The 13,257-nt window shown below is 45.6% G+C and overlaps 1 protein-coding gene across 1 annotated transcript in view; it reads left to right on the top strand.

Moving 5' to 3' along the window:
• Slc24a3 (solute carrier family 24 member 3) overlaps positions 1-10,887 on the top strand; it is a 472,748-nt gene extending 461,861 nt beyond the window's left edge. Inside the window, 3 exon segments of the mRNA XM_038331148.1 lie at positions 5,175-5,248; positions 9,669-9,781; positions 9,784-10,887. Coding sequence (XP_038187076.1) covers positions 5,175-5,248; positions 9,669-9,781; positions 9,784-9,815 — 219 coding nt within the window. The 3' untranslated portion in view covers positions 9,816-10,887.
• The last annotated feature ends 2,370 nt before the right edge of the window (positions 10,888-13,257 follow it).

Here is a 13,257-nt window from a genome sequence, read left to right as displayed (position 1 = left end):
TTTGTTATAGCAATGGAGAATAGGCTAAAATGTCAGTGACATCTGCTCTTGTGGCTTCTGTGATTCTTTTCATTTATTCAGGACATAGGAAAATGATAGGTTAAAAAAAAAAGCCCAGTGGTGACTTATGAGGTCTCAGGGTGAAGGGAAGAGAGACTTTTTCCTTTGGTGTGGCAGATGAAGGGAAATCTAGAATTTAGAGTCTAAGACCCAAGTCCAAGAAGAGACTTGACCTTCCACCAGGTTTGCGAGCTGCAGCCTCTGAGGCTAAGCTGTCTCATCTTCAAATAAGAACCAAAATCCCCACTTAGCTGATAGAGAGAGCCCTCAAGTGAAGCCCACTGTGTGTGAGTGAGCTTTGAGCAGGTAAGATTGTCAGGTGTTGTTAACTAGTTTCTTTCCCAGGGCATGTTCACTTTTTCACCCCAGTAAATTATTCAAGGAAAGACACCCTGACCCAATGATATCAGTCGGTATAAAGCCAGGGTTAGTAACATCACCTCAAATGACACCCAAACAAGGGTTAGAATTGCTCAATAAGAAAACCCAAAGCCCTGGGGAGGCTGGGGCAGGACTGTAAGACTGGGGAGTTCAACCTAAACTACATAGTGAGAGTCTGTCTCAGAAAACAAGGGAGGAATGGGAGTGGGGAATAACAATATTTAACATGTGTTCCCAACACTAATGAACAGCAAAAACAAAGACTTGGTTAATTTTCCAAGAGAATTCGTGGATTAGGTAGAGCTGGTGTCAGGCCACCATGATGTCCTAGCTGCTTTGTGGGGCATGGGGGGATGGGGAGTGGAATCCTTTTTAGACTCAGGTTCTTGGATCCCTAAATGTGGTGAGGCTCCAGGAACTGTTTTGTGTGTAACATAAATACATAAAACTTGATATGAATGAGTCTCTGTGTGCATCCACATTAAAATATGCATTGCAGTGGGCTGCACTCCTGTTGACTTTGGAAGCAGCCAGACTTCTGTTTCCTCTCTCACAACTTGCCAAAAAAGGAATTGGAAAAGGAAAATATGTGTTTCTGAAAGCCAGAAATGAAAACATCCCTAAAGTTCAGGACTGAACAGTCTGAAATGGGCCTCATACAATCTCAGAACGTCCTTGCCATGGAGACATTCTGAATTTGAGCTTGCCGTGCCTTGCTTCTGTGAGGTAGGGGCTGGGGAAGAGAGTGACTGAACTCAGCTCTGCTCAGAATTGAAGCCCAATGACTTTGTTCAAAGCTCGTGCAGAAATGATAAGGGTTGATGCTCACGTCTCGTATACAGACCCCAAAGACTAGTTCTGCTACCCTCAGAGACATGTGCTGAGATTACCTGGGTGATAGAGGTGGGAGAGATGATAGATAGGCAGGTAGGGAGATGACAGACAGACAGATAGATACTGGTTTTTTATACATATATGGACATGAATTGATGTTACATAGTGGTGAGTTTCTTAAGGTCATTTCACTCAGGTGTGACATGTAGTGTGAGCATACTTCCCCTACTGAACCCTCTCCTTTTTCCACCTCCCCACTCCTGCCACTCTTCCCCCATTTCTCAGATAGTCCCACCTCATTTTTATGCCATATATAAAATGTTTACATATATAATTTATCATTTATATTTACACATGCAATTCATATATGATATATATTAAATATGGGATCTGCATTAAGAGAGAGCATGTAGGCTACATGAACACATGCATTTGTCAAAACTCGTCTGGTAGCGCATGCACTTAAGACCTAGGTGTCTTACTGTATGCAAGTTATGCCTTAACTTAAAACAATTGAAAAGCCGGGAGATTGATTGGCAGTTAAGAGTGCTTCTATGTAGCCCTGCACCTCGCCTGGGCAACACAATTGAGCCAAGCCTGTCATGGGTGAGCCAGCCCTGAAGTTGTTAGTACGGGAGAGCTGTCCCCATTATTCATCTGTCATGTGGTGGTATAGGTTGGGGAGAGATGCCCCCCTCCCATCAAGGCCTGCTGCCCCTCCCTGCCACCAGCTGCAACACTCAGGAGCAGGCCCTGCACCTTGCATGGGCAACACAATAGGGTCAACCCCGTTGGCAGAGGTGTGGGTGAGCCAGCCCTGATATTGTGAGCATGGGAAAGCTGTCCCCATGACTCCCCTGTCGTTGATGGTGGCATAGGCAGGAGAGAAATGCCTCTCCCAACATTTATGCTTGGAGGCAGGTGGGAGAGCTGCCCCTAAGGTCATAGGAGCAGGAGAGCTAGCCCTGCCCTCATCAGCTGCAGCACTTGGGAGAGTGGCCCCTCTTGCTGCGCCTGGATAATATAAAGCTGGCCCTGGCAGTGAAAAGTATGGAGATCCAACCCTGAGGAGTGAAAGCAGGAGAACTAGCCCTGCCTAGATGGCAAATTCTTAGGTCAATGTAGGAGATCTCATCCTGGTGAGGACAAGGGAGAGCTGCCAGACCTGACCAACCCTGTAACTGTCCAGGCCCAGAACCAGAGTTCTGCTGTGGCCCCATAACATCCACCCCATCTGTGATCTCCTGAAGCATGTAAGGGACTGGTCCTGAAGGCCCAAAAGCCACAGATTTTCCACAACACAGGATAGCCAGCATAGGAGGTTCCCCGTGGAAGCCCAGCATCATAGTGAAGTGGAAACCAGAGGCCTCAAAACCAGACCTAACAAGCTTCTCAATGACACTTGCAAGTAAAGATGATAGATAGAAGGGTGTTACTGTGTGACTCACTGCGTCACACTGCAGCTTCCATGATGAGGCTGATGTTTTTCCAACTCCCTCTTTTTATTTCTCTGAAATTTTATTTTATTTTATTTTATTTTATTTTATTTTATTTTATTTTATTTGGGGGGAGTTGCAAGGGCGGGGGGAGGATACGAAGGGACAAGGAAATGAATGAGATTGAGATGCATTGATATAAAAGAGACAAAGAATAAATAAAAAGAAGGGGAGATGAGCGCTGCTGTGCAATCACGAGGACCAGAGGTGCATGCTGTGCAATCACAAGGACCAGATGTACATGCTGTGCAAGCATGAGGACCAGATGTGCATGCTATGCAAGCACGAGGACCAGATGTGCATGCTGTGCAATAATGAGGACCGGAACTCAGGACCCAGCAACCGTGGAGCAAGCCAGTGGGCTGCTGATGCCTGGAACTACAGCTCCAAGGAATCCCATGCCTTCTTTTACACACACACACACACACACACACACACACACACCCTTTCCCACACACGTACATACAAATATACTCATATAGACTTGTAAGTGGTCTTTCTCTCTAATGAAATGTTTATTCTTATCCCTGGCAACCAGCCTCCCACCATTCAACGTGCACACGCAATGCACCCCTGTAACACATTTGCCATCATAGGCAGATGGTGGGGACTGGGGCTCTGGAATAAAGAAAGACCTGGAGTCCACCCATCTGTCCCCAGAATCTTTTTCCTGATTCAAGAGGTAAGGAGGTCCCTCGCAGGTACACAGAGAACCAGCTTACCTCCAGTTTGCACATCAGAAAGAACTGAGACTTAAGTAAAGTTACAAAGGCAAGTGAACTGCCAACCAGGGATTTAAGACAGAGAAAGTGGCACCAGGAACCTGTGCCCTAAGCTAGGGACCGGCTGGCATTTCTGTGAAGGGCCAGAAGTAGCAAGCATTTTAGGTTTGTGAGCCAATCTCAGTCAAACCTCTCAGAAGAAGTAGACTGAAAAGACCTATAGATAACAACACACAGATGTGTGAGCCAATGTCCACTCAACTGTTTTCAAAAACAGGAGACAGAGCCAAAAGTGATCACAGTGCCCAAAACCATGACCCAACCCACATACAGCCTTCAGAGGAGTTAAGCCAAGAGTCAAGCAAAGAGGGTCCTAACTCCTGACTACCATGTTTGTATGGACGAGCCAGGGGGTCAGCCATCCAGGAACAAACACAAGTCATTTCTTGCTCAGTTCTCTAACAAGGAAAAAAATGACAGTACCCTCTGGGTACACAGAAGACTCTACCAAAAGAAGGCTGGAAAAGAAAAATGGAGAAGAAAGGAGGAAACCCCATAGAAGAATGCATCCTCTTTCATCTCTGGAGCCAGATTTTAGATTTAGTATTTTGGCAATAATATTTATTCCTTGAGGGCTCTGTATGAATGCAAGAGTGAAGTTCAAAACTTGAGTAAAGCATGATTCATGTTTGGAAGTGGTTAGCCAGGCATAATCTTCCTGCTCAGATCTTTGTACTCAACTGGTCCTTGGCTACTTAAGGTAAGAAGAAATCACTCTGTTCTTACTAGGAGTTGACCCTAGAGCTGAGGGGCAAGTAGGATTGGGAACACATGGCCTCCACTTAAAGAAGAATGCTTATGGTGTTGAAAATTAAATCTCACGGGATTTATTTGAGTGTTTTATTCACAATTTTTATGCACAACCCCAGCACTATACAGCTAAAGACATAGGCAAAGACAATCCTTCCCCCTGCTGGCTACTGTGGCACTCTGGTGCTCTGGGGAACACTCTGCTCCCCAGCACCTGTACAGAATCTGGAGGACCATCAGAGTCAGTAGGTGGTATGTTTGGAGAAGAGAATCATTTTTACTCCTTATGATGGTCTTGGAGTCTCTGCACGTGGTGGTATCTCAGTCAGCGTTGGCTTCACATCTGCCAAGTAGAAGACACATGACAGGTTGCTGAGGAGGAGGAGCATCCTCTTTCAAACTGACAGGCCGGGCTCAGCTAAATTCTCAACCTAGTTTGTAAATCATTAGCCTCAGTATCTCTCTCAAACTATGTGAAGAAATAAAAAATAATAAGTTTATCCAAATTTTCCCAATCACTTATGTGACATTAATTCACCCTAAAAGTAGTATAAGTCTGAGAAAGCCGAGCCTTGGCCAGAGGGTCAAGTCAGCAGGATGGTGTTGTTGACAAGAATCCTGGACAGGATGGAGAAGTCTGAGGCGCTCTAGGCTGGTGTGGCTGGGGCCCTCTGCCTTTGAAGTCAGGACACAGGACAACTGTGTGTGCCTGGGAAAGCACATATCTCCAGAGCAGGGCACAGCTGCTGTGCCGCTGTCTGCTTCCATCCTAGAGAGAAACTCAGAATCACTGCTCCCCCGACTTGCTTGAAAGGCCACACTAAGCAAGTGTCTGATTTGGAAGCCTGATCTGTGAAATCCGTTTTTACAGATTCGATCGAACAGCAGAGGCCTCATCTACTCCGTCGGCTTGCTCCTGGCCTCTGTCTTTGTCACGGTAGGTTTGCAGCTTTTCCATTCTTGGGGTTCATGTTGTACCCCTCCCTTCGCATACTTGGGAGAGCAGGTAGGTGTGGCCTCCACTAAATGGTTACAGTAGACATCCACATGTGCCATTCTCCTGGCTGTTTTTTTTTTTTTTCTAAAGGAGGATTCTAGTGACCACTGAAATTCCTCCTCCCTTCCTAAAAGGAACTAGCCTCTTCTTAGAAGCTGGTCCTAGCTGGGCGGTGGTGGTGCACGCCTTTAATCTCAGCACTCGGGAGGCAGAGGCAGCAGAATCGTGTGAGTTCGAGGCCACCCTGGTCTACAAGAGCTAGTCCAGGACAGGCAACGAAGAAGATGCTGATCCGGTCTCAAGTCAAACCTAAATAATTTTTCAAGCTTGAGAGGAGCACTAGGAGTATATAGCTCAGTGGTAGGGCAACTTGCCCTTAGAATACCTTATGTTGGACATCAGGCACATAAATGTGAAGAGTTGGACTGGAAAGATGGCCTCAATGGTTAAAGTTGCTTTGTGTAAGTAAGCATTGAAGATGAGTTCAGATTCCCCAGAATTCACATAAAAGCCAGGCATGGTAAGCATATGCCCATTGACCCGGACACTATGAATAGGCAGAGACAGGAAAATCCTAAGGACTCCCTGGGCCAGTCAGCTTAGCCAAGAAAAACAGTAAGCTCTAGGCTCAGTGAGAGGACCTCGTCTCACAAAAACATGAGTGGAGAAGTAATTAAGGAAATCAACCTTTGGCTTCTACGCGGCACAGACCAGCATATGCGCTGCATGAGTGAGTGTGCTCACATGGTGCTACACGTACATACACACACACACACATACAGCAAAGGGTCCCCTCTTTTGTACTATATTAACCACCAAAAGGTAGTTAATATAATAAAATGGTAAAAAAAAATCCATTTTATTGATTCTTCTAAATTATATTCCCCATGATTCCTCATCTTTGGCTAATATTCAGTATTCAGCCAGTGCCTTGCATGGAGCTAGGCAAGGGCTATCACTCAACCATTTCTCCTTTTCTCATTTTTACTTAATATTTCAAAGTGGGGTCATAGTAAGTTGTATTGCTCTAACTTGTGATCCTCCTGTCTCAACCTCCCAAGTAACTGGAATTACAAGCCCTAAACCACTGGGTCTAGCCAAGCTACGATGCTTTCTATAACTATGCACTGTGCTCAATCCTCTGCATATTTTCCCATATGGAGCTCCCCCTGGAGTGGCTATTACAACCCAATTATATAGAAGAAAGATAATGTCTAGAGAAGTAAATGACACGTGTTTATTGATACCAAGCAAACTGTAAGGCCAGCCAGATGGCAACACAGTGTATGCTTGTAAGTCCTGTATCTCTCCTTAGAATATTCTGTAATTGTGCAATGTGTAGATGTTGGTAGAGGCTCTTCTGTTTGGTGTGATCCGCATGACAGTGAATGTAGTCAGAAAAACACAAGAGGCCCATTGATGTGGAGTCACAGAGGATCAAACACTTGGAGACCAAAATGATGAGGATAAAATACCTAAAGAAACAGAGAGGGATCCAGGGAGGTTCGCAATACAGCATTCAGGAAACTGAGGCAGAAGGATCAAATGTTTAAGGCAGCCTGAAGCTATATAACATGACCCTACCTGGATCTAAACAGAGGAAGGACAGTAGTTGAATATGAAAGAAACAGTAGGATGTGGCATCTTGGAAGCCAAGTAGACATGATGGCTCAGGATGGCAGAAGTGATCAGCTGTGCCAAGAAAGGCATACCCCAAATATTAGCCATTAAAGTTATAATATAGTGGAGCCAGGCGGGGTGGTGGGCTCATGCCTTTAATCCCAGCACTCGGGAGTGCAGAGGCAGGCGGATCTCTGAGTTCGAGGCCAACCTGGTCTACAAGAACTAGATCCAGGGACAGGCTCTAGAAACTACAGGGAAACCCTGTCTCGAAAACCAAAAAAAAAAAAACAGTTATAAAAGTGCTTATCTCATTGGTGGTTGATGAGGGTGGTTTGTGATGGGGTAAGTTTAAGTGGAAACAAGCTAAGAAAACTGGAATGAGAGGTTAGGGCTATCTTGTATTCATAACTCTTTCAAAATGTCTGTAAGATGATGTGTTTAAGATAAAGAAAAGTGAAAAAAATTTGAAAAAGTATTGCCTTTACAGTAGAAGGTACAATGGCATCCCCCCAAATCAATTGAAATGTCCCAGGGGCAGAGAAGGGAATTATAACAGAAAGCGGGAGAGAAGAAAATCGCCAGGGACACAGATTTAAGCACTATGACAGATGAGATCCCGTGTACTTATGGAGTTGGCTGTGAATGGGGATAGGAAGGAGTCCTCCCTAATAGGAGAGGAGCTTGGCAGAGAGATGGTGATGAGAGCCCTGTGGGGGATGAGTAGTAAAGGGTGGAGATGGGAGTGGGGTAGAACTGAGACGAGATCTAAAATAGCCATCTGAGGACAGTGTATGCTGGGACCGGGGAAGCCAGAGTGATAGTTCTAAAGAATTTACAACCAGCCTAAGGTCATTGAGCCCTATCAATGTGGCTGGGCAATGTTTATCCAGCTTTGATGGTGAGTTGTGTGTTATCCTGCATGAGCAAACGGAGACATTATTTGAACTGAAGGATCCTGGGTTAGTCCAGCAAGGACACCAAATGAAAGAGAAACTAAAGACTTTGCAAAAGCAAGATAACAGATGAAGGAAAAGAAACAGGAAGGGAGGAGAGACACAAGATGGGTAAAGCCCATGGGACTCTGGTCATCTTAGTTACTTTTCAGTCGCTAAGATAAAACATCATGACCAAGGCAACTTATGAAAAAAGCATTTAATTAGGGGTTGACTGTTCCAGAGGGTTAGAACACATGACCATCCTCTGTTGACTGAGGTTTTCTGTCCCACCTGGTCCTACAACCATTAAGTCCCAAAGAATCAAACGAGGTCTACATTAATCATAAACCGATTGTCCATTAGTCAGGCTTCTTACTAAGTAATTCTTAAACTTACATTAGCCCATAATTCTGTCTGAGTTAGCCACGTGGCTTGGTACCTTTTTCAGGGAGGCAGTCACATCCTGCTTTCTCTGAGTCTGGGTCACGACTGCAGACTGTGCTTCCCTATTCCCAGCATTCTTGTTGCCCTGCCATACTTCCTGCCTGGCTACTGGCCCATTCAGCATTTATTAAAAATAGTACAAGTGAAGGATATAAAGACCATTGTCCCACAGCAGTCCTCAGTAAGAAAACATGGCAGCAGGGCAGACAAGCAGGCATAGAACGAGAGCAGTTAGTAGTAGCTGGTACCTTTTCATGTGATTCACAAGCACGAAGCAAAGAGAAAGCAAATACTGGGAATGGCATAGGCTTTTGAAACCTTAAAGCCCACCCCTAGTGACACACTTATTCCAGCAAGGCCATGCCTCCTAATCCTTCCTAAATCATCCCACCAACTGGGAACACGTATTCAGGTATATGTGCCTTTGGGCGCCATTTTCACCTGAAGCTACCGCAGTGCTGGAATACAAAAATTTCAGGTCCTGGGAGTTAGCAAAGTTGTGGGAGTTGGGGTACCCAGGAGATAAAGATGAAAAGGAAGGAATATAGGAAGACTGGCATCAGGTGTTTCTTGCTGCTGGTAGTAACAAGGTCAATGCCACAGCACTGTCCCCTAGAACTTTCCCAAATGAAAGAGCTGTGTGCGCACGACATGATAAAAACTGGATGAGGTGTGGTATTCCACACCCAAGTGAAGCCCATGCGGCTGAGAGGTGCATTTTGTATCTTATTTCATTTCAGTGTAGCTAACAGGCACATCAGGGAACTCGGTCACCAGTAGGTGACTGATAGAGAAGAGAAGACCCTTACGGGTATTGAAATCACTAAAAGGACGGGATGAGAATACAGTGGTAGACAGGGAGGATGAGCCGGGACGTGAAACCACAGCCATTGGGGAAACCAGGGTAGCATGACTGACAGCAGTCAAGCCAGATGGGAAATAAGAGATTTAACTCTTAGTGTTTCGCGGGGGGGGAGAGAAATTATTATTTGGAAGCAGCAATTTGTGGACAACTTCCTCACCTCCATCTACAGCAATGGGAAGAGATTCCTGGGTAGCAGACAATCGTCTAGGCGAAACAACCGCCTTAGGGATATAGAAGGCGTCCTCAGGCATTAGCCAGGGCTTGGGGGAAGATAGAAGAAGTCTATCTTGAGCACAGAGGACTATGGGTTTTTTTTTTTTTAGACCTGTCATTTTTATTTGTTAACAGGATAACCAGTGCTTGCAGGTTTTGGCTTCCTCTATTTTTACTTTAATGTTCCTACTTTCCAAAGATGTTGTAGACTCAGGCCCGTCCTCCACAGCCCACCCCACCCCCACATTGCAACCCTGCAAGCACCCTCTGACTGTCTTTCTGTTGCAGGTGTTTTGGTGTTCACCTGAACAAATGGCAGCTGGACAAGAAGCTAGGGTGTGGGTGCCTCTTCCTGTACGGCGTGTTCCTCTGCTTCTCCATCATGACGGAGTTCAACGTGTTCCCTTTGTGAACTTGCCCATGTGTGGGGACTAATGATTGGCCAGGCCACCTGCCGAGGCCCAGGTCCTCCTTTTCTGTGCAATACGAGACCCGGTCGCACCCGAGTCAGGCAGCCCCTCAAGGGCCGCGGCGTCCGTCTCTCCCGTGCTGTCCACAGGCCTCACTCCTGTCCTGGTGGCCTAGGCTCTCCCTGCACACCTCCTTGCTCCCAGGTCCCTTGATCCTACCTCCCACCCAGCCCCTCTCACCTGCCCACCCCCTTCCCATCCCTCCTCTTCCACGTGAAGCCCCCCACCACCCACATGAATTTTCAAGCTCCATTTTCGAACAGTGACTGAGATTCTAGAACAAAACTGGCTTGCTAACTGGCCCGAGCCAGGCACAACTTACTCCAAACCCTCTCCTTTTCTAAGTTATTTCACAAAAGGACACCCTAACTTATGACCAGAGACTTTGAGGAAACAGGAGGGCTCTGCTGAGGGCAGGAAGCATTGGGATTATTTCATTGGAGTGATTCCTAGGTAATTGAGTTTAGGGAATGTTTTTTACTTGAGGGGCTCTTCGTTTCTTTGCTTTTCTTTCAGAGATGGAGGAGTCCCCTGGTCTTCTCTCCCGGGCTCTGGCTTAATAGATGATCCACAGATTGTGCTGAGCATCTCCTGAGGGGTGGAGCCCCAGGAACGGTGGGAATTGGACAATTAGTTGGAAAACACTGAGCAAGACCACCAGGAATAAATGCATGACATGCTGTTTTTCTGCCCAAGGACACCTCACTAAAGTCCCGAAGGCATTCACCTGGGGGGGGGGGGGGGTTACAGTGTTAGAGAAAGAAACCTGCTTCACATACATTCACTATGAACCATCTCTTTCTCACTAGATCCTTTCTAGTTTTCTCAAGCAATAGTTCTAGCCTGCCTGAGGCCTTTGACAGGGAGGCTCTGGCTAACTGTCGCTGCCAGGCAGTCAACAGCAGGACAACTTCCCCAGCGTGTGAGTCCTTGAAACGTGCTCTTGTTGCTTGGCATTTGTGGTGACAGGGGATGACCCACGAGGCTATATTACTGTTCTCTGGACAGAAGTTACAGACACTGGTTTCTTGAAAATGGAGAGACTGCAGAGAAGCACATTTTGCACAGATGTCGTCAATGAAGTCCCAATTTTGCCGCTTGGTCATCGAGTACACTGGACCCTGACGGCTGGCTCTTGAACAAACATCCTTCCTTACAGGATGCCTCCACCAAGCTGGCCAGTTTCACCCCTCCCCTCTCAGAGGGATGGCCAGGGAGGGAGAAAGCAGAGAACGGATGCCTTGGAAACCACAGAATGTGCTCGAGGGCACAAGTTATTGTGAACATTCGCCAACCACTGCTCAGCCGCCCCTGCTAGATTTCTATAATGCTGAATTATTATGCAGAATAATTCCCAAGTTGAGATACACCCATGCTTGTTACACTTGTTATTTATTGAAACTGTGGATTCTTGCCCGCCCGTGCTGTCCCTTGTATTTACTTTAAGCACTGATCACTTATCATCATTTGGTATGGTTTTCCCAGTCCCTTGTACACATCCTGGTTTTGAATTGTAAAAATAACCTGCTACAAATCGGTTTGACTGTTTCTGTCTGCAGTAAGCCGAGGGACAGGATCAACCAAGGACCGGGAGAGGAAATCACCCAATTTGGGCTCTCAGAGCTAAGACACACTTATTGATTTGGTTGCACATTTGCACTGTTTATGGCGAATGTTTTCTTGGACAGATGGTGTAAAATAAACTTCTCTGTTCTGTATCCTCCCTGAATGCAGTTGTATTGCTTTCTTGGCTGGACTGGTATTGTTTCATAACAGGAAGAATGACAGCAACCGCTATGGAGTCAGGTATGTGTCATCTCTACTTCTGGCCAGACTCGCTGCAAGACTAACATGGCTGGCAAATAGCAGGTACTAACTGCAAATAATGGACCCTGCCTAAAGTTTGAAGGGATTTCAGATCTGTGTCATGTCAGAGGAATTCTAGAATTCTGCCTGTGGTAGAGTGCATGTGATATCGTGTCAGGAATCTTTTCTTTCTGGTAGACACAATATTGAGAAGATGGTGAGTCCTGATGTTGTTTGGCAAGAGCCAAGTTCTCCATCCTGACATTAGAAGGTTTCAGTCATGAAAATTAAGAGCTTTCTGAGTTCGCTACGACATCTGGCATCCCAGCCCTCAGGAGCTCCTGAGGCAGGCTGATCTGAATCAAGGACTAGACAGAGAGACTCTACCTCAAAAGGAGGGGGGAGGAGGAGGGAAGGAGATGGAAATTTTTAAATATAAAAAAAATAAACCATGAGGAAAAAAAAAAGAAAATGAGGTTATGTGTACTATTGTCCTGCTTTGTTTTATTATTCTGAATAATAAAAACATTCAGTTGAAAAAAGGAAAAAAAAAAAAAAAAAAAAAAAAAAACAACTCAACTCCTCAAAAGAGACAAGAACGTATAGTTACAGTAAGCCATGTTCTGATCCAAAGGGCTCTCTAGGAGTAATTACCTAGACCATTGTGCCTGAAAGTCAACACAACTTATATAGGAACCCGAAGAAAAAATGGGTACTGAGTCATAGCAACAACTTAACTGTTTAAAATATATATTCCCAGGGTGGGAATGTAAAAGGTGCCTGGCTTTGTCTTTTGTACTTACGTCCTAAGAGTCTGACTATCATAGTTGTGCATCTCACAGATATACCCGGGGTGTGGGTTAGAGTATCGTTATACCTGTTGGTGTTCCTTACTTAGTTTTCCTAATTGTCAACAAAAGGACATGTGATCAGAAACTTGGCTTTGCTTTATCCCTTCTGCAGTGCTGAGGGTGGAACTCAGAGCACCATGCATGGTAGGCCCACACACTCAGCTGCATCCCCAGCCCACAGAAGCTTGATTTTAAAACATACCTCCTGTGAAATCTTTAGAGATTACAGGTTAGTTCTCAATGCCTCAAAGTGAAAATCCCAGGATGAACCCCTGGCTTGGTGGCTCACTCTTGTAAGCCCAACAGTCCGGAGGAATTGGGAAGACAGAGAGATCAAGGCTAGATTGGACCAATTAGCAAGTTCCAGGCCAGCCTGAGCAATGTAATGAGACCCTGTCTCAAAACAAAAGGAGAGAGGAAGAAAGAAAGACATAAATCCACCCATTCATTCATCCATCCTGGGCTGACCACTTTCCCGGTTTCAGCCATAAGGACTGCCAGTCTAAGAACTCTGAGATGAAATGAGAATTTAGCATACTTCTGCCTGGATTCCAGCCATGCACAATTATTTCTTGGGTTGTCCATGGAGAGTGTAGTTTCCAATGAGCCAGCTTTCCCGTGAAGCAAAATTGTTGATATTAACCATTTCCACACTCCTGCTGCGGTGGTACTTTTAAAAGGTTGGGGTGGTAGGAAAGGATTGAAAAAACCTTATTTTAATATCTTACACTGCACATTGCCAGCAGAGAC

This window comes from Arvicola amphibius, chromosome 5 (genome assembly GCF_903992535.2).
Source record: "Arvicola amphibius chromosome 5, mArvAmp1.2, whole genome shotgun sequence".
Lineage (NCBI taxonomy): Eukaryota > Metazoa > Chordata > Mammalia > Rodentia > Cricetidae > Arvicola > Arvicola amphibius.
The sequence above is the reverse complement of the archived record's forward strand: the minus strand, read 5'-3'. Positions and strand labels throughout refer to the sequence as shown.